Source organism: Puma concolor, chromosome A1 (assembly GCF_028749965.1).
Source record: "Puma concolor isolate L17-30 chromosome A1, mPumCon1.1.hap2, whole genome shotgun sequence".
In the NCBI taxonomy this organism is placed as follows: domain Eukaryota; kingdom Metazoa; phylum Chordata; class Mammalia; order Carnivora; family Felidae; genus Puma; species Puma concolor.
The window spans coordinates 87,208,041-87,233,545 of record NC_141667.1 but is presented as its reverse complement, the minus strand read 5'-3'; the positions used below and the strand labels follow the sequence as shown (position 1 = coordinate 87,233,545).

The 25,505-nt window shown below is 35.8% G+C and overlaps 1 protein-coding gene across 4 annotated transcripts in view; it reads left to right on the top strand.

Annotated features, from left to right (window-relative positions):
- Positions 1-25,505, top strand: part of ADGRV1 (adhesion G protein-coupled receptor V1) — a 567,138-nt gene that overhangs the window by 368,556 nt on the left and 173,077 nt on the right. For all 4 annotated transcript variants that reach the window (XM_086696839.1, XM_086696829.1, XM_086696845.1 and 1 more), the window contains one exon: positions 3,969-4,147. In XM_086696839.1, the coding sequence (XP_086552965.1) occupies positions 3,969-4,147 (179 nt within the window). The remainder of the gene's footprint in view (positions 1-3,968; positions 4,148-25,505) is intronic.

Here is a 25,505-nt window from a genome sequence, read left to right as displayed (position 1 = left end):
CACAGAATCCAAAGCAGGCTGCAGGCTCTAAGCCATCCGCACAGAGCCCAACATGGGCCTTGAACTCACAGACTGCGAGATCATGACCTGAGCCAAAGTCAGATAGTTAACTGACTGAGCCACCCCGGTGCCTTTGGAAGGTGGTAAATGTAGCAGTGTTTAGAGGTGATGTTAAAAATGTGACTGGTGGGGCGCCTGGGTAGCTGAGTCGGTTGAGCGTCTGACTTCAGCTCAGGTCATGATCTCGCAGTTCATGGGTTTGAGCCCCGTATCAGGCTTTGTGCTGACAGCTCAGAGCCTGGAGCCTGCTTTGGATTCTGTGTCTCCTTCTCTCTCTGTTCCTCCCCTGCTCATGTTCTGTCTCTCTCTCTCAAAGATAAATTAAGATTTAAAAAAAAAAATTTTTTTTAATGTGACTGTGGTAACATCACTGATTTTTGGACACTGCAAAACATTTTATTCAGTTGTCCCTTTCGAAGTGTCTGTTGGGTTCCTAAAGCTGAAAATAGTTTTGAATCATTTGGGGCTTGCCTTCAGCCTACATTACATTAATACTAGGAATCTGTGAGCTGTGTGTTATGAAGTATAGTCAAGTTAGATTAATACAGTTGGCTAAATTGGGGGATAGTAACATTTTGGCTAAAAAATAGCTGACTACGTAGTGGTGATGTCTTGAGATGGCCCATAAGATGGTTCTAACAAAAATTTTAAAGCTTAGAGATAGAAACGTAAATAGAGACCTAACTATTGAAATTTTCAGTTCACAGTGTTTGGCAGGAAAAAAGTGACATATGGACAGTGAACAGTCAGCCATGCTCAGTCCACCTGAAGCATGTTTGGGTGAGAGTGACACCCTTTAACTTGCATTGAGTTCTCAAAATTTCGTTAGTTTCCAGTATTGGGTCATCACACAGACACCAAGGCACACAGATTGCATATGCTGTGAATCTGTCAACATGAAATTATCATACAGACATGATGGTCTTTAAACCCTCTTACCTCAGATTACAAGAGAGGAACCGTGATTATAAGGAAAAGAACGTAGTCACCGCTCCACTGTCTTCTCTGTTTAGAGAATGGTGGTAACTGGTGATTTTAATCCCACTGCGTTTGAATAGCATTATATATCTCACTCATTTTCCTTTTTTCTTTTAACAACAAACTAAATTGAGCTAATTTGAGCAAACATTTAAATCATAAAAGGAATAATAAGCATGTAGGATAACTTACTGGACCCAAGAACTGTAAGAATTGTCTCCTCTGAAAACACACTTTCTCTCTTCCCTGGGCTGGTGCCTATTCCTACCGCTAAAGTTCCTATGTCCTATTTTTTCAGCTGACCAGCTGAATTTCAAGAAATTCAGTGATTCATAATTGACCCAGCTTGGGTCAAACTTCTGTCCCAGATCAAATCAGCTATGAATGGAAGAACAGGGTCATGAATCCACTCTGCATATTTGGGAGTGGAATCAGTAGTGGAAAGATAGGGTTCTGAGAAGAACTCATGACCCAGTCGTATCTCAAAAGGTACCTACCATACTATATTAAAATATCTTAAAATTCAAGTAAAACTTGAAGTTAGCTCACCAACACAGATTTTATCTTTGAGCCATATGGTATTTCTAAGATAATTAAACATCATTTCATTACATTGTATCTCAATTCTGTAGCAAAAAGAAGAAAACAAAACAAAACTTACAGTGGGAAATCCTGTCCTTAAAGTACATGTCAGTGGTTGGATTCTTTTGGGAGGGAAAAGGATTTTTTTTTTTTAAGTCAACAAAGGTTGTGACTATAGGAGTTGTGTTGTTCATCAGCACTGTGCCTTGAGCTTTTTGGAGCAGAAGCCATGCATGTTCAAATCCAGCCAACAGTTACACTTGTGTCAGTCTTATCTGAGCCTCTGGTAAAGGTCAGACAGTTGCCAAAAGACTGGGCGATTCTAACTGATAGAACTAATGTCCATCTTTATAAAAGCAGACATTTCTGAAATATCCCAATCTCTATCATGATGAACCAACTTAGAAGTCATTTAACCCACTCTTTTCTGATTCTTCCACCAACTATCCCACTGAGTTACCATCTTATATGGATACACACAAACGTCTATTTAAAGTAAATAATTAATACTTTTATTTGGGAAATGGGCTAATCATCCTTCTTTTGCCTGAATTTTTATTCTGTAACAGGCTGTTTGATCACCTCAGCGTCAGACAGTTGATGCGGTCCCACTTACTTGGGTGCGCATCCCGGTCCTAATTATGGAAAGAAGGGAGAAAACCCTGTTGGACCCAATGATTTGAAAAAGAAGTTAGAACAAATTTACATAAGGAACAACTCAAAACATGCTTCATAATTACAGGCATACGCAGATATACATAAAGATATGGAGTGCTGACAGGAAATAAAATTCAGAGACAAAAATCTCCAAGTAACCAAACATTTTTATTTTTTCCTGGCTTAGGCCGTTCAGTACTAATCCCTCAAGGCTGATTGGGTCCAGATAGAACCTTACTTGGAAGACTCTGTAAGCAGCACCTAAAAGCCTTCCCATGAACATTAGACGTGCTTATTTATCCCATAGAAAGAGTTTCCATTGTATCACAGCTTACTTTTGGTCTTAAATGGTTTATCTTTTGTCTTTCACACTGTCTGACATCCTAAAAGGAGATGTAAGGGAGGTGGTAACATTTTCTAATGGTGACAATGTGCTCAGCACTTTATACATAATATCTCATTTAATCTTTGTAATAACCTCATTGTATGCATAAGGGGACCAAAGCTATGGCATTGTTGCTTGCTCCTGATTAGCTCTCTGATATATATAAATACTTATGTATGTATGTGTGTATGTATGTACATATATGTGTGTGTGTGTGTGTGTGTGTGTGTGTGTGTGTGTGTGTGTAGGTGTATATATGTATTTATGCTCACACATTTTCCACCAGATGAAACTGAGAAGGAGGATTTATTTAGTAAAGAAGTATCATTGCATGAGAAATGACATTCAGTGTTGTTGCTCTGCTAAATGTAATTAAACATAAGTACTCTAATGGAAAGAGAACACTAGAAGGCAGAATATATAAGCTCCAAATTTGGCTTAGGCGTGGGAGCTAAAGCGTGGGATTTGGGGCCAATAAGAACATTTTGTTTTCCTATTCTGTTTATCTAATGCTCCCCCTCACCTTCCTGATTCTCTATATGCTTATCTTTTATATTTTTATCTAAATAAGAAATAATGGATATAAAATATGATCTAAATATAAAACAAATATTTTCATTAATATTTCTTTGCCACTTGTTTGGAAACTAACATACAAGAAAGCAAATACCTCCCCTGTCTCTTTCACTGCTATATCCCCTGTGCCTGGACTGGTCCCTGGAATTCAGTGAGCATTCAGTAAATATTTGTCAGGTAAATGAATGAAAAAGAGTATAAACTGAGAAAGAAAAACAGCTACAAAAACTACCCCATCATAGTACTTTTTTCTCTGTGGAGTCATTTTCTGTTTACTCATCTGTATCCCGTACTGGGAACTGACATGGGGCTATCTTCACAATTATGTACACATTCCTAGAAAAGTGTCTAGCCCTGTCATAAAGGCCATAATAAAAATTGTCCAATAGTCTAGAACAATGGGCTATTTGCTTCATTATTATCATGAAGTTGTTCACAGGAGAAGTAGGTTTGAATATCAATGTATGTTTCTTCAAAGACACATTCACAGAACAATCATAGATGATTGTGACAATAAATCAAAGCAAACTAAGAAAAATAAAAGGTGTAATAAATATTTTTCACTATTTCAAGATTTGGGAGGTATCCTGAATTTCTGTGAACTAACTAAAAAAAATCAAATAAAAAATAATTATAAAGTAATGGTAGCCCTTTGTTGGTCAGTAGTAAGTTTGTGTCCTGTGCCATTAGACCAGAACCTGTTCATTTTATGTTCTGTTTCCTTCTTTAGTCTGTGAATTTCTGGTACGTACTGGTGATGAACGATGAACACTCAGAGAGGCGATATCTACTATTTTTCCTTCTGAGTTGGGGACTTCCAGCTTTTGTGGTGATTCTCCTCATAGTTATTTTGAGAGGAATCTATCATCAGAGCATGCCACAGATCTATGGACTCATCCATGGTGACCTGTAAGTACATCCAAGCACAACTCATTTAGCCTTTTTAGCCTTTTGTACCCAGACAGCTTTAGTAGTAGATGGTGAAACAGTTGACAAGGTGGTATGACTAAAGGAGGAATACCAGGAAGACCTTGCATTCCTCCCAGATTGCCTGCATCTCTGCTTCCTCTAATTATCCCTTTAAGTAAGAAACTATTACCTTTCCAGTTCCCTTGATAGATGCACTTTTCTCAGGTGAGTTGATGTATTAGATGGTTCACAGTAATTTGTACTTTAGCATAATTTAGTTTATTAGATTGAGACAAAAATACCTAGTGAAATCAGGGAACTATGAAAATTTTGATAAAGAATAGAATCAATGAAAAATATGGAGTATGGCATATTATCTAAGGACTCTGATATTTATTTGGGGGTGCGGGGATTGGAGAAAATGATAGTTACTGACATCCATAACATCCTTAAATACCAAAAGACTGTATCAGAGTGAATGGAAAATGTCTGCAAAAGTACACAGGAAAGAGACAGGGTCAACTACAACCTTCTTGTATATTCTTACTAAAGTACACTAATAGTCTTAAAATGTAACAAATTTGTATATACACACATATATACATGCCTTAATCCTGAATCTGGTATCTTATGGCTTTGAGGACCACCCAGCTCTTTTTATTGACTCCACACGCAGGGAAAAAAAAATTAGGGGTACCTGGGTGGCTCAGTCAGTTAAGCATCTGACTTGATCTTGGCTTGGGTCATGAATTCGTGGTTCTGGAGTTCAAGCCTCACCTCAGGATCTGCACTGATAGAGTGGAGCCTGCTTGGGATTCTGGCTCTCCCTCTCTCTGCCCCTTCCCCACTTGCACGCTCCTTTGCTCTCTCAAAGTAAATAAATAAACTTAAAAAACCTTTATAATATTAAAGTTTAATCAGCTCCCTTGGTGTAATGAGGATTAGAGGGGAAAAGTAACATTTCTAAATAGAGAATAGCTTATTCACAATCTTATGAAGATAGTATTACCTAATTATCTCACAGGTTATTATTATTATTATTATTACTAGTTAATAGATGTGAATAATCTTTAAATGTAAAAGTAGTATATAAGCAGAAGTCATTTCAGTACCATTATTGCCCCTGATCAGTTATAATTATCTATTAATAATTAATAAATACTTATTATTGAGGTATGCAAATATATTTCACAAATGGGCAGTCACACACACACATATCCCCCGCTACATTCAACCAAGGAAACTAGCTATGTGATACGCACACACCCACTGAGATGCCATATATAGTCATTTTTTATTAAGATTCAGTAAGATTCCCTCATACTGTTTACCTTATAGCATTATAACGTATTTGTGCATATAAAATTCTAAAAGCCTAATCTTCTAGAAGGGAATTATGGTGTCTTTTCAAAATTGTGTTGTGACATTTTGTTACCCCTGACATTAATTTAAATCTTGGGCAGCCAGGATTAGTGTCAGAAAGTTCGGCATCATTCTTTGTCTAATAGAAAGCAACCATGAGACAGGTCCTGGCTGCCAGCTGCCCATCCCTTTCATGAGCTTCCTGGCAACACAGGACTTCCTTGGCAGCAGTTTTAGCGTTAACACATGTCCCCATCCAGCCTTGGTAAATGGAACCTGATAAAAGTGATATTAATTAGAAGGAACTCTCTTGGTGCTTCTAAAGGGATTTTTAAAGAGAGAAATAGGGGCATCTGGGTGGCTCAGTTGGTTAAGCATCCAGCTTCTGCTCAGGGCACGAGCTCACCCATGACTCAGGTCATGGCTCGTGGTTCACGATTTTGAGCCCTACATCGGGCTCTGTGCTGACAGCTCAGAACCTGGAGCATTGCTTCAGATTCTATGTCTCCCTCTCTCAAAAATAAATCCCCTCCCCTGCTCATGCTCTATCTCTCTCTCTCTCTCAAAAATAAATAAAACATTAAAAAAAATTTTTTTAAGAGAGAAATAAACTATTGTACAAGAATGTCCAAGTCAACTGAATGTTAAAATATTTGCTTTCTGAGGCTTTTGCAAAAAGTTTTTTATTATTGGCTCAATTATAAGTAAAATGCAAAATACATTAACCTCTACCTGGTTTTCATATGTTAGGGATTATTAGACCAAAGTGACTAACTTTTGTCACTCTTATAGGTTACATTGATCCTCCATTCCCTTAGAATTCCTAAATCATCCATATGTAAATTTGTTATAGTTTATTTTTACTTCTGTATTTTCATTATCACTTTAATTTCAGTATAAGGATACAAATTATGATATGATTTATGTAAAATATTTTGTACTTATAACATCATGTAAAAACTTTTATCTAGCGGTAATGATAGGATTTGTGGTTATGGGAAATAGCTGCTCATCTACCATGTAGTGGTTACTTCACAGTAACAAAAAACGTCTTTCTATGAAGAATTTTCTCTAATGCATCCATATATCCAGTTATTATTTTTAAATGTTTTTCTCAAACTTTGGAACCTAGATTATGATAATTTTATAAAAACAGGTGAGAAGCGATCTATCTCTTTTCTCCTATTAGCTGGAAAGGTTTTCAAGTTCGGTGTTATTTCTTCTTTGTTTTTGTGGGTTTTTTTGTGTTTTTTTAAAGTAAGCTCTGTGCCCAACACGGGGCTTGAACTCATGACCTCCGAGATTAAGAGTTGCTTGCCCTACTGACTGAGCCAGCCAGCACACCCTTCTTCCTTAGTATTTTAGAAGACTTTACACAAGAAACTAGCTAGGCTGTTTTTGTTTTTGTTTTTTGTTTTTTTGTTTTGTTTTGGGTTTTTTTTGGGGGGGGGGTGCAAGTGAGCAAGGAGCAGAGAGAGAGAGAGAGAGAGAGAGAGAGAGAGAGAGAGAGAAAAGCAGAGCTGACCAAAGCAGGGCACGAGCTCACCCAATACAGGGCTTGAGCTCACACGATGTGGGACTCTAACTCTCAAACATGAGATCATGACCTGAGTCAAAGTCAGATGCTTAACCGACTGAGCCACCCAGGTACCTTACAGGAACACTTTTAACTACAGGTTTATTTTCTTTAAACTATATGGAACTATTCATATTTTTTGTATCTAGTTCTTCCTGTATCATTTTGGTAAATCTTTTTTCTATGAATGTTTTCATTTCACATCGGTATTATAATTTTTTAATGTTTATAAGATCTACAGTAATGAAACTTTTTTCATTCTTGTTATTGATAATTTGTGTCTTTTCTCTTTTTTTCCCCTCTCTTGATCAGTCTTGCTGAGGGTGTGTTAATATTATTTTTCTTTCCCCAATCTAGCTTTTTACTACTGGATAATCTCTATTATGCATTTGTTGTCAGTTTCATTTTAACTTCATCAATTTCTACACTCATTTTTTTATTACTTATACTGTCTGGGTTTTATCTGATTTTTTTTCTTTCCTTTTTTTTTTCTTCTTATTGTATGCCAGGCAGTATGCATTTATTTTGTTTATTTTGCTAAAAATTTCCTGGGCTTCATGGAGGTACAGTTGACATATATTATTGTGTAAGTTTAAGGTGATGATTTGATATATCACTTGCAAAATGACTGCTGCAATAGAGTTTTAGTTAACACTTCCATCACCTCACATAATTAACCTTTTTAAATGTGTGTGATAAGAACATTTAAGATTTACTGTCTTAGCAACTTTCAAACGTATAATACACTATTGTTCTCTGTAGTCATTATGCTATACATTGAATCCCCAGAACTGACTCATCTTATAACTGAAAGTTTGTACCTTTTGACCAACATCTCCCCATTTCCCCCAACCGCAGCCCATGGCAACCAACACTCTACCCTCTGTTTTTATGAATTTGGCTTTTTTAGATTCCTCATATAAGTGAGAATATACAGTATTTGTCTTTCACTGTCTATCCCTGATGCCTTCACGGTCTATCCATGTTGTTGCAAATGGCAGGATTTTCTTCTTTCTCATGGCTCAATAAATTCTGTTGCACTGATATAAAAAAATATTTGTGTGTATGTGTGTGTGTTATGTATATACATATCACATTTTCTTTATCCATTCATCTAGAGACAGACATTTAGGTTGTTTCCATATCTTAGCTATTGTGAATAATACTGCAGTGGAAATGGGAGTGCAGATCTGTCTTCGAGATCCAGATTTCATTTCCTTTGGATGTATACCCAGAGTTACGATTGCTAAATCATATGATAGTTCTGTTTTTAATTTTTTGAGGAACTTCAGTACTGTTTTCTTTAGTGGCTGTGCCAGTTTACATTCCCACCAACATTCTGTGATCTTTCCTTTCTTCTACTAACTTTGTGCTTATTTTATTCTTTTTTGCTAGTTCCTTGAGGTGTTCTTAATTTGTTAGGTTGTTAATTTGACACCTTTATTTTTTCCTAATGTTGGCATTTATCACTATAAATCTCATCTTAGAATTGTTTTGGGATGTTGTGGGGTTTTTTTTTCCAGGACATTTTTTTATTTCCCTTTTGATTTCTTCTTTTACCCATTTGCTATCAGGAGTATAATTTTAATTGCCACATTCTTGTGAAATTTCCAGTTTTCTTCCTGTTACTGATTTCTAATTTCATATCATTGCCATTGGAAAAGATATTTGGTATGATTTCAATATTCTTAAATTTGTTAAGACTTGTTTTGTAGCCTAATATATGGTCTATTCTGGAAAACGTTCTATGTGCACATGACAAAAATGGATATACCTCTGCTTTGGATTGAATGTTCTGTATATGTCTTTAGGTCCATTTAGTCTAAACTATAGACTAAGTTCAAGTCCAACATTTCCTTATTGATTTTCTTAATGGAAGACCAGTCAATTGTTGAAAGTGGAATATTGAAGTTCCCTACTATTATTCTATTGTTGTTTACTTTTCCCTTCATATCTGTTAACATTTTCTTATATATTTGGGTGCCCTGACATTGGGTCTGTATGTATTTATGATTGTTATATACGTTCTTGATAAGTTGACCCTTTATCATTATTATATCATGGCTTTCTTTATCACTTGTTATACATTTTGAGTTGAAGTTTATTTTGTCTGATATAAGTGTAGCCATCCCTGCCCACTTCTGGTTTCCACTTGATGGAATATCTTTTTCACTTTTTTACTGTAAGCTTATGTATGTCCCTGGAGCTGAAGTGACTCTCGTATAGGCAGCATATCATTAAATCTTGTGGTTTGGTTGTTTTTTTGTTTTTTTTTTTTTAATGTTTGTTCATTTTGAGAAAGAAAGAGCGCCAGCAGGGGAGGGTTGGAGAGAAAGGGAAGCGCAGAATCCAAAGCAGGCCCCAGGTTCTGAGCTGTCAGCACAGAGTCTGATGTGGGGCTCAAACTCATGGACTGCAAGATCATGACCTTAGCTGAAGTCAGATGCTTAACCGACTGAGCCACCCAGTCCCCCTGAGATTTTTTTTAAGTTTTTTTTGTTTGTTTGTTTGTTTTTTAAGAAAGAGAGCAAGCATGAGTGGGAGAGGGGGGCAGAGAGATTGGAGGGAGAGAATCCCAAGCAGGCAGCACACAGCACAGAGCTGGACAGGGGCTCAAACTCACAAACCATGAGATTGTGACCTGAGCTGAAATCAAGAGTCTGACTCTTAACCGACTGAGCCACCCGGGCACCCCAGCTCTTGTTTTATCAATCTATTCAGCCACTCTACCTTTTAATTGGAGAATTGGGTTCATTTACATTTAGCGTATTTATTGATATGTAAAAACTCACTAATGCCATCTTACTGTCTTCTGGCTGTTTTGTAGTTCCCGTATTCCTTTCTTCTTTCCTTGCTATCTTCTTTTACTAATTAATGGTTTTCCTTAGTGGTACACTTTGATTCCCTACTCTTTATCTTTTGTGTATCTGCTGTAGGTTTTTGTTTTATGGTTACCATGAGGCTTCCATAAAACCTCATCTAGATATAACTATTTTATGCTGACAACTTAAAACTTCAGTCACTTGCACAAACTCTGCCCTTCCACTTCACCCCTCTCCTTTTATGTTTTGATGTTAAAACTTACCTCTTGTTAAATCGTGTTTTCATTTGAAATTTAATGTAGCTGTAGTTACTTTCAATCCTTTTTTTTTCTTTAACCTTCATACTAGAGTTATATGATTATCATACCATGATATTATTGAGAATTCTGAATTTGACTGTATAGTTATCTTTACTAATATACTGTATATTTTCACATGTTTTCAGGCAACCAGTTAACATCCTTTCATTTCAGCCTGAAGAACTCCTTTCACCTTTTCTTTTCCTTTTTCTTCTTTCTTTGTGTCTTATTTTAGAGAGAGTGCACACATGCAAGCAGGGGAGAAGGGCAGAGGGAGAGAAAGAGAATCTTAAGTAGGCTCCACACTGAGCACAGAGCCTACAGCAACACAGGGCTTGATCTCACAACTGTGAGATCAAGACTTGAGCAGGTAGGGTATTCCTGATTACATTTTTTTGCTTCCAGCACTTTGAATATATCATCCCACTCACTCTCTCCTGGCCTGGAAGATTTGTGCTTAGAAATCCTCTGATACCATTAAGGGGAGTCCTTTGAAAGTTATAAGCTTCTTTTCTGTCTCTGCTTTTAAGATTCTCTTTGTCTTTGATTTTTCACAAGTTTATTATAATGTGCTTTGGAAAAGCTGAGTTTGTTTAGGGACCTATATTATATATTCAGAAGTCCAATAAACATCTTTACCAGAATGACGCATAGCTATCTTATCTTTAGCATGTTCAAAATTGATCTTCTAAATGTGTGCTTTGACCTGTATTTCCTAGGAAAGTTCCACCATCCGCCCAGGTACCCAAACTGTGAACTTAAGAGTTTTTCTACTTCTTTTTTCTTACACTTCACATGCTATTAGTCACAAATTATTTTCTAGCCTAACTCCTACATGTCTTCCTAATTTACCTTCTCATTTTCATCTTCATGTCTTATTTCATCACTGTCTCTTCAGTTCAGTTCTGTCATCTTCGTCTGGTCTTTTGGGTTGCCTCCTAGCTTGTATTCCCATCTCTAATTTCTTCCTTTTTAAATCCATCCGCTAAATTCTGAAATATGGAAATGATCATATCACTCTGATGCTTTGAAACCCAACAGTTGCTTTTCATTACCTTCAAGTTCATGGACTGATAGGTCATCCATAGTTGACACTAACCTGCTGAACCAGCTTCATTTAGCATCCCTCACACCCATCCTCCCCAATTACCTTTGTAACCGAATCATTCATTTGATATCTCCAATGGTCTCTTGTGCCTATACCTTTGAATGTATCTTCTGTGTCTCAAATGGTTTTCTTTGCTTTTGTCTGCCTAGAAAATATCTATTATTTTCCTCTAAACATCAACTTAAATATCAGCTCTGTCGAGGATCTAGTTTCAGATTAAAATACTACCTCTTATATGTAGCCTTGATAGACTCAGAACCTGTCATAAATCCTATGATTTAGCAACCATAGTATATTATGAACACTTGATTATGTCAGCCATGTTCTTTGAAATTCAGAGTAGAGATCAGTGATTAATAATTGGTAACATATGGTAAAAGTTACTAAATTTTTGAAGGATACAGGGCATAATTTACTCTTTAATGTAAATATCTGAACCGAAAAAAGGAAAGCCTTAACAACCCAAGCTAAGTGTATACAAAGGAGGGTTTAGAGATAACTTTCGTGCTTTCTCTATGCAGTAACATGTATATAATAAAATTTTGCACAATCATATGATTATGAAAATGTATCTAAAAGTACTTGGAAGTGACCAAATAATACTGTATCTCAACACTTTAAATACTACATAAGAACGGTGATATTTTATAAGAAAAAAACTTTCTTATACATACATAAAGGGTCAAATTGTAATTTACCAAGACTAATGGATTTTTTAATCTAGGTTTAAGACACACAACATGATCTGGAGAAAGGTCCTACAGAGACTATAAAATTGTAAGTTTGCTTTTGTCTGTAAAGTAGAAAATCCAGTATAGACTTGTTATTGCTCCTTTGTCACTGAGTCAGATGATCTTATGACTGTATGAGGAATCATACTATACTCAAAGTTAACAAAAGAAAGTTTCCTATACCTTTAACATTTTCTTAAAGACATCTTCATCACTTTTTGAAATTAGTGCTAGAAAGTTTTCCAGCTTTATTTTTATCTTATAATTGAACAGTGCTGAAATAAAATAAAGTCAAAGTAAAGGAAATCAATCCATTTTGATTGATTTCCATTGTTTACCAGATGTCATTCTATTGAGAGTACCCAGAGGTAGTTTTTATTGAGTAGTTTATAGAGTATCCTTGGAAGTAGTCACCCATTTTTCTTGAATTCACTTCTTGGCTACTTGAGAAAAAAGAAACAAGCTAAAGAGAAATCTTTAGCCTGTTCATGCAAAGGGCAGAGGGAAGAGAATATGGAACTGAGTCAAGAGCCAGGGTGGAAACAAAAGGAATATAGCCCTGAGAATTATCCCTAAATAGATTTAAAAAAAAAAAAAAAAAAACACACATTAATTTGAGTCTACAACTCTGTGGCTATGAACGGATAGAGTGATTGAGAATCAGTGTCCGAGTCATGCCATATAGAGAAGAAGACAGTGAAGGCTTTCTTATCTCAGTATTCCTACCTTTCAGCTGCAAGACCCTGACACATCAATAAATGTCAATAGCAGTAAAACTGACATAATAATGATGATAGATTGGTTTGTACTTCTAAACACTTGCTTTTTTCTTTCTTGCTTGCTAATTCATATGAATTCAAACTTAAGAAAAAATCAGCATATACCTATAGAGTAACTATTATGTGCAAAGGCCTAAATGAATTCTCATCTGTTTAATCTAAGAATTTGTTTGCTCATAGTGAAAAAATGCATAACTTAATTTTAAAATTGATTACAGTTTTTTTTTAATTTTTTAGTATTTCAGTTTCTCAGTTTTTAGCATATTTTACTCTTGATATTTTGATCTTTTTTTTTTAACAAATCTTAATTACAACCTCTTCTGATTATCCTGATCCTGAGCTGAATTACCCATTTTATAAATTATTCAATCCTCTGAAAACAATCTAATTTAGTTAGCTATATTAGGAGAAATTGTTGTTAATATAGAAGACAAATCTGTATGCTCTAAATTAGAACTAAGCAGAAGTTATAGTGGTCTATTGCAAGTATGATCACATGAGAGTCTTTATTTTTATTAAAATACTTAAAAAGAGAATCATGAAAAAATGATTATAAATATAGAGAGCCTGTTTACTTATTGTCTAAGATTAGAGAATATTGACATAAATGAATGCAGGAGCAGTATTATCAGGATCTCTTCATAGATTTGTTCAGGTAGGGGGTGTATTATTACACATGGGTGTACACACACATACACACACACACGCACATAATATATGAACATAGAGATAGCTGCTTTAGACTAGCATTTTCCATTTATTCAGAGCTCCAAAATAAAGAGATATTGGAAGTATACTTTCGTTTAAAATCTTAGAATCCCAGAATTGAAGGGTTGGAAAATATTTTCAAGCTTGCCTTAATAAAGTCCTCAAAAACATCCCAATATCCCAAATATTCAGTTTATTTGACTTTTTATGGGTACTGATTAACAACCTACTCCGCTAATCTTATCTCATTCCCTTATCTTGGGTTAGCTTTATCTCTCCTAGCAACAACCTTAGCTTTTGTGACTACTACTTTATCTCTCTGAGAAACATTCTGCCTGGTGCCTTGAGTGACATCCCTCATGGCTTCTGAGTCCCTGGATTCTTCTCTTTACAAGCAAGGTGGAACCTGGACAAAAGAGAACTTTATAAAGAATTGAATCCAGTCCCCATGCAATCTTTGAGTAATCTTTACAGCATTGCAGACCAATGTTCATTCATTTTATAGTTGAACTCATCTGTGAAAAAGAATGTATTTCCTCCCAGGGCTTTCTTACGTAGAGTAAAAAAATCTCTTAGATTCTGTCTCAATGTCTGATTGCTGAGTTCATACCAAAAAACAAACGAGAAACAAAAAATAACTTGGTATTTTCCATGTGATAATCCTTCAGTGTCACAGTTTTCTTTTTTTTTTTTTTTTTTTCCCAAGCTGAACATTTCTGATTTGTTCAAATATGTCTTCACGGGGCGCCTGGGTGGCTCAGTCGGTTAAGCATTAAGCATCCAACTCTCTTGATTTCAGCTCAGGTCATGATCTCATGGTTCGTGGGACCAAGCCCCAGATTGGGCTGTGCCCTGGCAGCATGGATCCTTCTTGGGATAATCTCTCCCCCTCTCTTGCTTATGCTTGCTGCTTATGCTGCTTATGCTTGCTCTCTCTCTCTCTCTCTCTCTCTCTCTCTCTCAAAATCAATAAACTTAAAAAATATATATGTCCTCGTATAGTGTGCTTTTGCATCTTTTCACTATCTCAGTAGCTCTCTTCTAAACTTAATCTGTCTATATCAGTCTTTTCTTTTTCTATTTTATTTTTGAAAGAATTTTAAACACAGAAAAGTTGCAAAAATTGTCAGCATTTACATACACCCTTCACCCTGGGTACACACACACATACTTACATAGCCATGGCACGATGATCAAAACCAAGATATTAACTGTGATAAATAACTATTAATTAAATGCCAGACTTTGCTCAGAGTTACCCAGTTTTCTCCACAGTGTCTTTTTCTGTTCCAAAATCCAGTGCTGGATTCCACATGTCATTCAGTGATTACATCTCTTTGTCTCCTCCAATCTGACAGTTCCTCTGTCTTCCCTTGTTTTTACTTTTGATAAGTACTGGTCAATCATTTTATAGAATGTCTCCAAACTTGGTTTTATTTAATGTTTTCCCATGATTATATGGAGAGTATGCATTTTTTTTGTTTGTTTTGCAAAAATGGCACACGATATTAAAGTACAAGTTTTTGTGTGTTATCCAACATGTTTTCAGTTCTCTTGGATATATACCTAAGAGTGGAATTGTTGGGTCATATGATTTAACTTGCTGCTTTCAAGATTCTCTCCTTGTCTTTGTCTTTCAGCAGTTTAATTATGATACGTCTAGATATGATTGTCACTGGTTTCTCCTAATTAAGGTTTGTTGAGCTTAATGTGCAAATTAATGTTTTTCATCAGATTTGGGAAGGTTTTTGGCTGTTATTTCTCCAGATATTCTTTCTATCCCTTTCTCTCCTCTTTTGGGACACTTAGTATTCATTTGTTGATAAGCTTGATGATATCCCAGGAGCTCTGAGGTTCTGTTGATTTTTCTTCATTATTTTTCTTTCTGTTGCTCAGACTTGATGATCTCAACTGATCTATAGTCTTATTTACTGGTTCTTTCTTCTACCTGCTCAAAACTGCTGTTGAGCTTGTCTAATGAAATTTTCATGATAGTTATTATACTTTTTAACACTAGAATTTCTGTTGGTATTTGGGTTTTTTTGTTTGTTTTGGGGGAGTCTGTTTTTTTTTTTTTTTTTAAGCAATTTCTTTCTCTGTGTTGGTATTCTTTATTTGGTGAGACATCATTCTTATACACTCATTTAGTTCCTTACACATGGTTTCTTTTATTATTTGAACAAATTTTAAGTAGCTGGTTTAAAGTCTTTATGCAGTAGATTTAATATCTGGTTTTCCTCAGTGATAGTAACTTTGCTTGCTTTTTTTCCCCCTGTATATGGACCATACTTTCTTATTTCTTTGCATGTGTTGTAATTTTTGTATAGAACTGGATATTCTAAATAATATAATGTGGAAAATCTGAAAATTGTATTCTCCCTTTTCCTCAGGGTTTGTTGTTTCTGCTCATTTCAGTAGTAGTTCTTCATTTATTGAGTTTTATGAACTAATTCTATAAATGTATAAAACTAAATTCTATAAATATTCTTTGTCAGTGGCCACTGATCTGTGTTCTGTTAGTTTAGTGATTAATGATTGACAATTATTTCCTTAAATGCTTGGAACCAAGACATCTCCCACTCTTTACCAAGTGGTTCTATGTGCATGTTAGAACATGACTTCAACACTCCACCAGGAAGTTGACAACTACCCCTTAGCCTTCACTTCCTGCTTATGTAGGCCTTCAAGGTCAACCAGTGATGAGAGAGCCTAAGGGCTTTTCAGGTTTTTCCTGAGCATGGGCACAGTCCTAGGCATGAACGTGAATTTCTAAATTCTCAGGAATATATTGGCCCCCTCCGAGGCCTCTGTGGACATCACATACCCCAGCTTTTCTTACAATCTTCTTGGTTTGTCTGTTTGCCCCAGTTGCTTTTATTCATTAGTTCAGGAAGCCATGAAGTTAAATCACTTGCTTTACATTGTTTTTAATAAGCAACCCCGTCCCTTTCACCCCTCATTCTTACCGTCCACCCAAGGAACAGAATTTCTGTACTGGCTGGACTCTGAGACAGGTCAAATATAGAAATATCCTTGTAAATTAGGGCTTTCATTAGAAATGAAGCTTTCAAAGAGTGACAGCTGCATTCTCCCACCCAAATTTCTTCCCTAGTGGCTACTAGACTGTGCCAGGAATGTGAGTTGTTATTTTTCAAGGCCACATGTAACTAGAGACCAGTTCTGATATTTAAGCAATCCAATATTACATAAATATGCTTAACTCTAGAACACCCAAGTACTGAAATGCGGGAACATAAAACAGTATACTTCAGCAACCTCACTATACTAAATATGTCAGGAGATGTGTCTGTAGATTTTTCTTCGATTGGAGTGCAGTGGAAAAGGCAGCTTTGGAGGTAGATGGACAAGGAGTCAAATACTGACCATGCCATATTCTGATTCTGTGACCCTGCACAAGTTGCCCTCTAAGAGCTTGAAGTTCCCCATCTGTAGAATAGGTGTAATAAAAACCTGTGTCTTAGAAATGTGATGTGGATTGATTGAGATGATAAATGTAAAAAAAAATGCATGTGAATGTACAGTGTCTGGCACACAGGAGGGGTCAGTTTGTGAAAGCCTAATTTATCAGTCTGTGAATGTGTGTCTCATATGAAGTAATAATTACATGTAACCTATCAGATAAGCCTGTCTAAATATTATTGGCCCTATAAATTCTTAAAGGGTTGCTTATCATTTTATTACCTCCAGATATTCTGATACTATTATTTAAATTATTTCTATCATTTTCTTTTGCATCTTTGACATTAATATTGCAAACAATATATTCTTTAATATTTCTGAAACTCAGAAGCTTTTATCAGTCTAACATAAAGAGTTTTGTTTTGGTCATAAATGAGGGGAAAAATACAACTAAAGCTTTCCATATTTTATATAACAGAATACCATACACGGGGTGACTTTAAACAACAAATATTTATTTTTCATAGTTCTGGAAGCTCACAGTCCAGATCAGAGTGCCAACATGGTCAGGTTCTTGGTGAGGGCCGTCTTGCAGGTTATGTCCTCATGTGGCCTTCCTGGGTGCATGCACAGAGAGATCCTGTGTTTCCTAATCTAAGAATTTGTTTGCTCGTAGTGAAAAAATGCATGACTTAATTTTAAAATTGATTACAGTTTTTTAACTTTTTAGAATTTCAGTTTCTTAGTGTTTTAGCATATTTTACTCTTGATATTTTTGATAAATCTTTTTTTTAACAAATCTTAATTATAACCTCTTCTGATTATCCTGATCCTGAGCTGAATTACCCATTTTATAAATTATTCAATCCTCTGAAAACAATCTAATTTAGTTAGCTATATTAGGAGACATTGTTGTTAATATAGAAGACAAATATGTATGCTCTAAATTAGAACTAAGCAGAAGTAATAGTGGTCTATTGGAAGTATGATATCACATGAGAGTCTTTATTTTATTAAATTACTTAAAAAGAGAATCATGAAAAAATGATCATAAATATAGAGAGCCTGTTTACTTATTGTCTAAGATTAGAGAATATTGTCATAAATGAATAAAGGAGGAGTATTATCAGTATCTTACCATGAGGCCCCACCCTCATGACCTAATCCAACAATAATTACTTCTCAAAGGCTCCACCTCCAAAAACATCACATTGAGGGTTAAGGTTTCAATGTAGGAATTTTGTGACAGACAGAAATATTCAGTCCATGGCAGGTATTTTTAAAGTTTACCTAGGGGAGCCTGGGTGGCTCAGTCGGTTAAGTGTCCAACTTAGCTTAAGTCATGTTCTCATGGTTCATGAGTTTGAGTCCTGCATCGGGCTCTGTGCTGACAGCTCACAGCCTGGTGCCTACTTCAGATTTTGTGTCTCCCTTTCTCTCTGTCCCTCTCCTGCTCGTGCTCTTTCTCTCTCAAAAATAAATGTTAAAAAATTTTTTTTTAAGTTTATCTAAATGTGAATGTAATCTGAAGTAAATGATTAAGTATCCATTTTAGTTCCAGGGAATCATTTTTGATCAGGCCACAAGCTGTGAAAATTAGTAGAACTTTAGTCTCATTTTTGTTGAAAGATGAAGAACTGTGTTCTTCTGTGTCCAGAAACAGCCGGGTTATTCTAAAATTATTCTCAGAGTAAAGTTTCCTGTATTTTTCATTTGTATCAACAATGGCTCTTTCCAAGTCTTAATACTTACTATAATAACATCAGTATATTAATGTGTAACAATCACTTATAACTCCATCACAAAGATAATTTGAGATAGATAGATAGATAGATAGATAGATATTTTTTTTTAATGTTTGTTATTTATTTTGAGAGAGAGAGAGTGAGCAGGGGAGGGGCAGAGAGAGAGGGACACAGAGAATCCCAACCAAGCCACGGGATATCAGCACAGAGCCTGACATAGGGCTTGAACCCACAAACCATAAGATCATGACCTGAGCCAGACACTCAACCAGCTGAGCCCCCAGGTGCACCTCTGGGGCATGTGTGTGTGTGTGTGTGTGTGTGTGTGTGTGTGTGTGTATTTTAACCTTTTTTCTATGTATATGCACACACACACACACACACACACATATATATATATATACATTCACATATATTTGAATATATACATTCTCAATAAAAGCAGGATACCTTATGTACTATTTTGCAGTTTACTTTTTATGTGACAGTTTTCTATATCAGTATATATTAATCATATTTTGTCCTATAGTGTTTTGTTATTTCACCAACCCTCTATTGTTAGACTTTTGAACTATGTCTAGTTGGGTTTTTTTAATAACACTGTTGTAATGAATATCCCTATAGAGTATAATGTTTGTTGTACTTCTGTTAATATTTTCCATAGGATGAATTTTGAGCAATGGAATGGCTCATTTAAGGGACACCTACATAATTTTTTACTTTAAAATATATTACCAGAGTGTTTTCTAAAATAACAAATAGCAAATTATAACAGAGCCTGTTGCCCCACATTCTTGCCAGTTCTGTGTATCCTAAGTTTTTTTTCAGTGTTTGCTGATGTGAAATTTTATAAAAAATATTTTCTTCAAATTTTTATTTCTTTAACAGTTAGTATGTTTTAATAGCTTATTTTATTTTGTACCAGACATTATACTAAGTACATGGTCTCATTTATATATCTTTGCATAGCTTTATTTAGCATTTTTCTTTTGTCAGTTGTTTGTTCATCTCCCTGCATTAATTTTTCTGATTGTTCATGTTTTCCAATAATTTGAAGTGTTTGTTTTCTTTTTCTTTTTTAAAAGGTGAGGTTGGCTATATTAGGGCTATTACTTTTGTCTCCCTTGAATTTTTATTTCTCTATTAACACATCATTCTCCTATCCATTTTTAAAGAAATTTTACATCTTAATGTATGAGATGAGCTTTTGTGTGATATCAGATCATTTCAGAGAATCATTTGTGTGCTAATTAAAGTTTCCAAGTACAATAATAGTACGTTGAGAACATTTAAAGTGATTTACTCAGGGTCAAAATGGTGAAAGTGTGTTGCCACAAGACCCTCAGTCTGAATTCATCCTAATTTATTAACTAGAGGCAGAATCAGGAAGACTAATGATTACTTATCACTGCAAAGTGCTAAGGACTTGGATATTTGAAATATCAAGCCAAATAAAGTATTAAGAAATAACTAATTGTAAAGCTGTAGGAGATGGAGTTGTAGTGATAGAGATGTTTGTGAAATTGCATTTTTTAAAATTTTGTTTTAATGGTTTGTTTATTTTTGAGACAGAGAGAGAGCCAGCGCGGGGATGGAGCAGAGAGAGAGGGAGACACAGAATCCAAAGCAGGCTCCAGGTTCCGAGCTGTCAGCATAGAGCCCAATGCAAGTCTCGAATTCATGAACCATGAGATTATGACCTGAGCTGAAGTCAGATGCTTAACCAACTGAGCCACCCAGGCGCCCCTAAAATTGCATTTTATCTTGCTTATTTCTTTAAAAAATTTTAGGGACCAAATGCAAAAGCTGGTCAGCTTTCATTTTCAGATGTTTTGTATTACAAGGTATTTTGCAATATCTCAAAAATTCTCATTTGAAAAACTGAAAAAGCTTATACAACCACAAATGACCACGTGTGTATTAGTTCAAGAAACAAATCAGTTATTTATAGCGGAAGTTCTGTTGAAGATAATTCTAATGAAAAAGGAAATGCCCACAAATATAAACATTGTGTCAAAGAGGATACTTGGTACAACCTAAGAAAACCATTCCCTGCTTAAAAAGATTTTCTGACAGTTGATTTTCAGGTTGTATTTTTTACTTTGTAACTTCTCAGGGCAAGGATATCTGCCTGCTATTTCTTTTTCTTAAAATAATTTCTTATTATAAAATTAATGTTTATTTTAGAAACTATGGAAAACTTAGAAATATAATTTTGAAAAATAAAAATCAGATATATTTCCATTATTCCTATATTAGCACTTCTAATTGTTGATATGTTTCTGTTTATGTCCTGATTTACATATTTTGGTTTTTATAGTACAAAGTTGGGATTACACAATTCTGCCTCCTTATTTCACTTAATGTTATATCATTAGAATTTCCCATACCATTAAGTATACCTCAGCATTTTTTACTGGCATCACAGTGTCTTTCTCACGATAGAATTTGTCATATCATGTTTATCATTTCCCAGCTTTGGACATTTAAGTTCTTCCCTGTCCCCATTTCTTTTTTTTTTTAATTTAAATCCAAGTTAGTTAACATGTAGTGTAATAATGGTTTCAGGAGTACAATTTAGTGATTCACCACTTACTTATAACACAACAGTGCTCATCACAATAAGTTCTCTCCTTAATGCCCATCACCCATTTAGCCCATCCTCTACCCACCACCCTTCCAGCAACCCTGAGTTTGTTTTGTTTTAAGGGTCTCTTATGGTTTGACTCCCTCTCTGTTTTTATCTTATTTTTCCTTCCCTTCCCCTATGTTCATCTGTTTTGTTTCTTAAATTACACATAAGAGTGACATTATTTATCTTTCTCTGACTTATTTCGCTTAGCATAATACATTCTACTTCCATCCACATTGTTGCAAGTGGCAATATTTCACTTTTCTTATCACAGTAATATTCCATTATATTTATATACACCACATCTCTTCTATCCATTTGTCAGCCGATAGACATTTGGACTCTTTCTGTAATTTGGCTATTGTTGATAGTGCTGCTATAAACATTGGGGTGCATATGCCCCTTTGATTCAGCAATCTTGTATCTTTTGGATAAATACCTGATAGTGCAATTGCTGGGTCATAGGGTAGGTCTATTTTAATTTAATTTAATTTTTTTTTCTTGCCTCTGGGTCCTGGACACAATATTTTTAACTTTTGAGAAACCTCCATACTGTTTTCCAGAGCACCTGCACCAGTTTGCATTCCCACCAGCAGTGCAAAAGGGTTCCTCTTTCTCTGCATCCTCCCCAACATCTGTTGTTGCCACAGTTGTTAATTTTAGCCATTCTGACAGGTGTGAGGTGGTATCTCATAGTGGTTGTGATTTGTATTTCCCCAATAATGAGAGATGTTGAGCATCTTTTCATGTGTCTGTTAGCCATCTGGATGTCTTATTTGGAAAAGTGTCTATTCATGTCTTTTGCCCATTTCTTTACTGGATTATTTATTTTTTAGATGTTGAGTTTGGGAATTTCTTTATAGATATTGGATACTAACTTTTTATTCGACATGTCATTTGCATATATCTTCTCCCATTCTGTTGGTTGCCCTTTAGTTTTGCTGATTGTTTCATTCACTATGCAGAAGCTTTTTATCTTGATGAGGTCCCAATAGTACATTTTTGCTTTTGTTTGCCATGCCTTGAGGGACTGTCTAGTAAGAAGGTTCTACAGCTGACATCTAAGAGGTTGTTACCTGTGTTCTCCTCGAGGATTTTGATGCTTTCCTGTCTTACATTTAGGTCTTTCATCCATTTGAGTTTATTTTTGTGTATGCTTTAAGAAAGTGGTCCAGGTTCATTCTTTTGCATGTTGCTCTTCAGTTTTCCCAACACCTTTTTCCAGTAGCTATTCTTTCCTGCTTTGTTGGAAATTAGTTGACCATACATTTGTGAGTCCATTTCTGGGTTCTCTGTTCTGTTCCATTGATCTATGTGTCACCATTTTTAATATTGAAAAATCTGCAGTGATTGTGCTATGTCACATTTCCATAGCACAGATTCCTTAAAATGAAATTACTAGATTAAAGATACATTTTTAGAAATACTAAAATTACAAAACTGTCATCCAAAAAGGTTGAAAATACAGAGTCACCTGGGTGGCTCAGTCAGTTGAATGTCTGACTCTTGATTTCTGCTCAGGTCATGATCTCACAGTTCATGGGATCGAGGCCTGCTTGAGCTCTGTGCTGACATCATGGAGGCTCCTTGGGATTCGCTCTCTCCCTCTCTCTGTCTCTGCCCCTCCCCTGCTTGTGTGTATGTGTGTGCACATACTCTCTCTCAAATAAATAAACATTTTTTAAAATGTTAAAAATATAATCCTTTTTTTAAAAGTTTATCTGAGAGAGAAAGAGCACAAGTGGAGGAGGAGCAGAGAGAGATGGAGAGAGAGAATCCCAAGCAGGTTCCACACTACCAGTGTGGAGCCCAATTTGGGGCTCAAACTCAAGAACTGCAAGATCATGACCTAAGCAGAAGTTGAACATCTAACCAACTGAGTCACCCAGGCACCCCAAAAATATAATCTTAATGATATTTCTTTTGTTTAAATATTTATTTATTTTTGAGAGAGAGCATGAATGTGGGAGGGACAGAGAAAGAGGAATATACAGAATCTGAAGCAGGTTTCAGGCTCTGAGCTGTCAACACGGAGCCTAATGCAGGGCTCAAGCTCACGACCATGAGATCATGACCTGAGCCAAAGTTGGACTCTTAACCTACTGAGCCACCCAGGTACCCCCTTAATAATATTTCTTGAGAGTACCAGTCTCCCAACACTAATGCTAGTCTTGATTATGAGCTTTATGATTTTGATAGGTAAATGTGGTATATTAGGGCTCTCCAGAGAAAAAGAATCAATACAATATAGTTAGCTGGGTAGATAGATAGATACATGGATATAAATTTATCATAAGGAATTGGTTTATGAGATTATGGAGGCCTGCAATTACCACAATCGGCAGGGAAAGTTAGCAAGCTGGAGATGTAGAAGAACAGATAGTGTAGGTGTGGTTCCATTCTAAAGGCCAGGAGGCTTGAAACCCAGGAGCAGCCAGTGTTCCAGTTGGTGTCTGAGGGGGGAAGAAAGCCAATGTCCAGTTCAAAGACCGTCAGGCAGGAAGAATTCCCTTTTATTCAGGGGAAGATCCAGGGGTTTTTTGTTCTATTCAGGCCTTCAGCTGATTGAATGAGGCCCACCCACATTGAGAGCAATCTGCTTTACTCAGTTTATCTATGTACTTAAATGTTAGTCTCATCCAAAAACAATTTTACACACACATCCAGAAAAATGTTTGACTAAATATCTGGGCCTCTCATGGCCCAGTCAAGTTGACATATAACCAGCATATGCAATGAAATAATGTTTTGTTGCTATTTATTTAATGAGACCAAGGAGTTTGAATACACTTTTATATATTTATTGGCCATTTGTACCTGCTTGATAAACTGTTTGTATCCTTAGTTTTCTTTTGTCTCTCTGCCTCAGTTGAGTGGTCCCGTCTTAGACATTTTATTTGCTATTTTCCCATTGTTTTAAAATCAAAGATACCAAAGTATCCTGAGTACTTATCACTAGACCTTGTGTTCTATCTACATGATTACAATAATCACACCTTTTTTTTTCTTAATCATTTTTCAAGTCTGACTTTTTCCCATGCTTCCTGCCACAGCCACTGAGGTCTGTGTGTCCTCTTAGCCATTCGGGTTTCTGCATCGCCATACTGCTCATCCCTGCTTCCAATACAGATTTGACTTGTTATTGCATATTTCCCCGCTCCTTTTGTTCCCTTGATACCTCCCTCAGAATACTTTTGTCTGGACCTTACTTTGCTTCTTTCCTTAGGCTTTGTCTTTTTGGATTATATTTAGAGTTTTAAGCCATTTTCTAAAATTTTTGTTCTGGTCCCCATTATAATTTTCAAAACCATCATCTTTTTTTTCTGGCACTTGCGGGTTTTACTTTTTCTTTTCATGTATCCCATGTTGGTTATTTTTAAAAAGCATTTACTCATTCTAGAATGAGATCTCCCTGGAGCCTTGTGTTATTCAATACACGAAATTTTGATTTGGGGTTTTGCTCACCTTTGTTCTTAGTTATTATAGGGAATCTCTTTAAATACAAATCTTGATTTAAGGTTTATTTACATAGTAACATACATAGTAAGGTCTATGTGTATAGCACAGTTAACAGTAATTAACAGCATGCATCTACTGTAGGTCTATAAGAAAGAAGTGTAGTTTTCAGCTACCCACATAGGTAGTCATCTGGCACTTTAAATCAGTTGAATACATGAAAAATGTGAGCCCCCAAAGACATTGCTGCCAGTTTTTTCCTGTCTCTCTGCCTCTGTAATGTATCTTTCCTGGGAACCATACCTCTCCGAGTGCCGTAGCCAAACACAATCCCCTTTACTCCTACTGCCCCCGTGGATTTGGTGAACTGCATCCTTGGAAATAATAGATAAAGATCATCAGGACCAATTTGAGGGGTGCAGTGCTGGCAGAAGAAAAGGCACCGTGGCTGTCTCACCAAGAAATTCCTGTGATCTGCCCAGCTTCCTAGTTGATAGAGATCCTAGCTCTTTTTAAAGCTAAATGAATACTTATGTGAACCATTAGATAAGTTATTTCTTCGTGGAAAATTTAGGTGCAAAGAGGTGCAAATCCAGAACAATTATAAGTAGCATAGCTAGAATTACACCCAGTGTGTCTGACTTATCTGTAGATCCATGGCTGCTCCCACACACACTGGAAATCCTAGTCTACTTGAAACAGTGTAACTGATGTATGTTA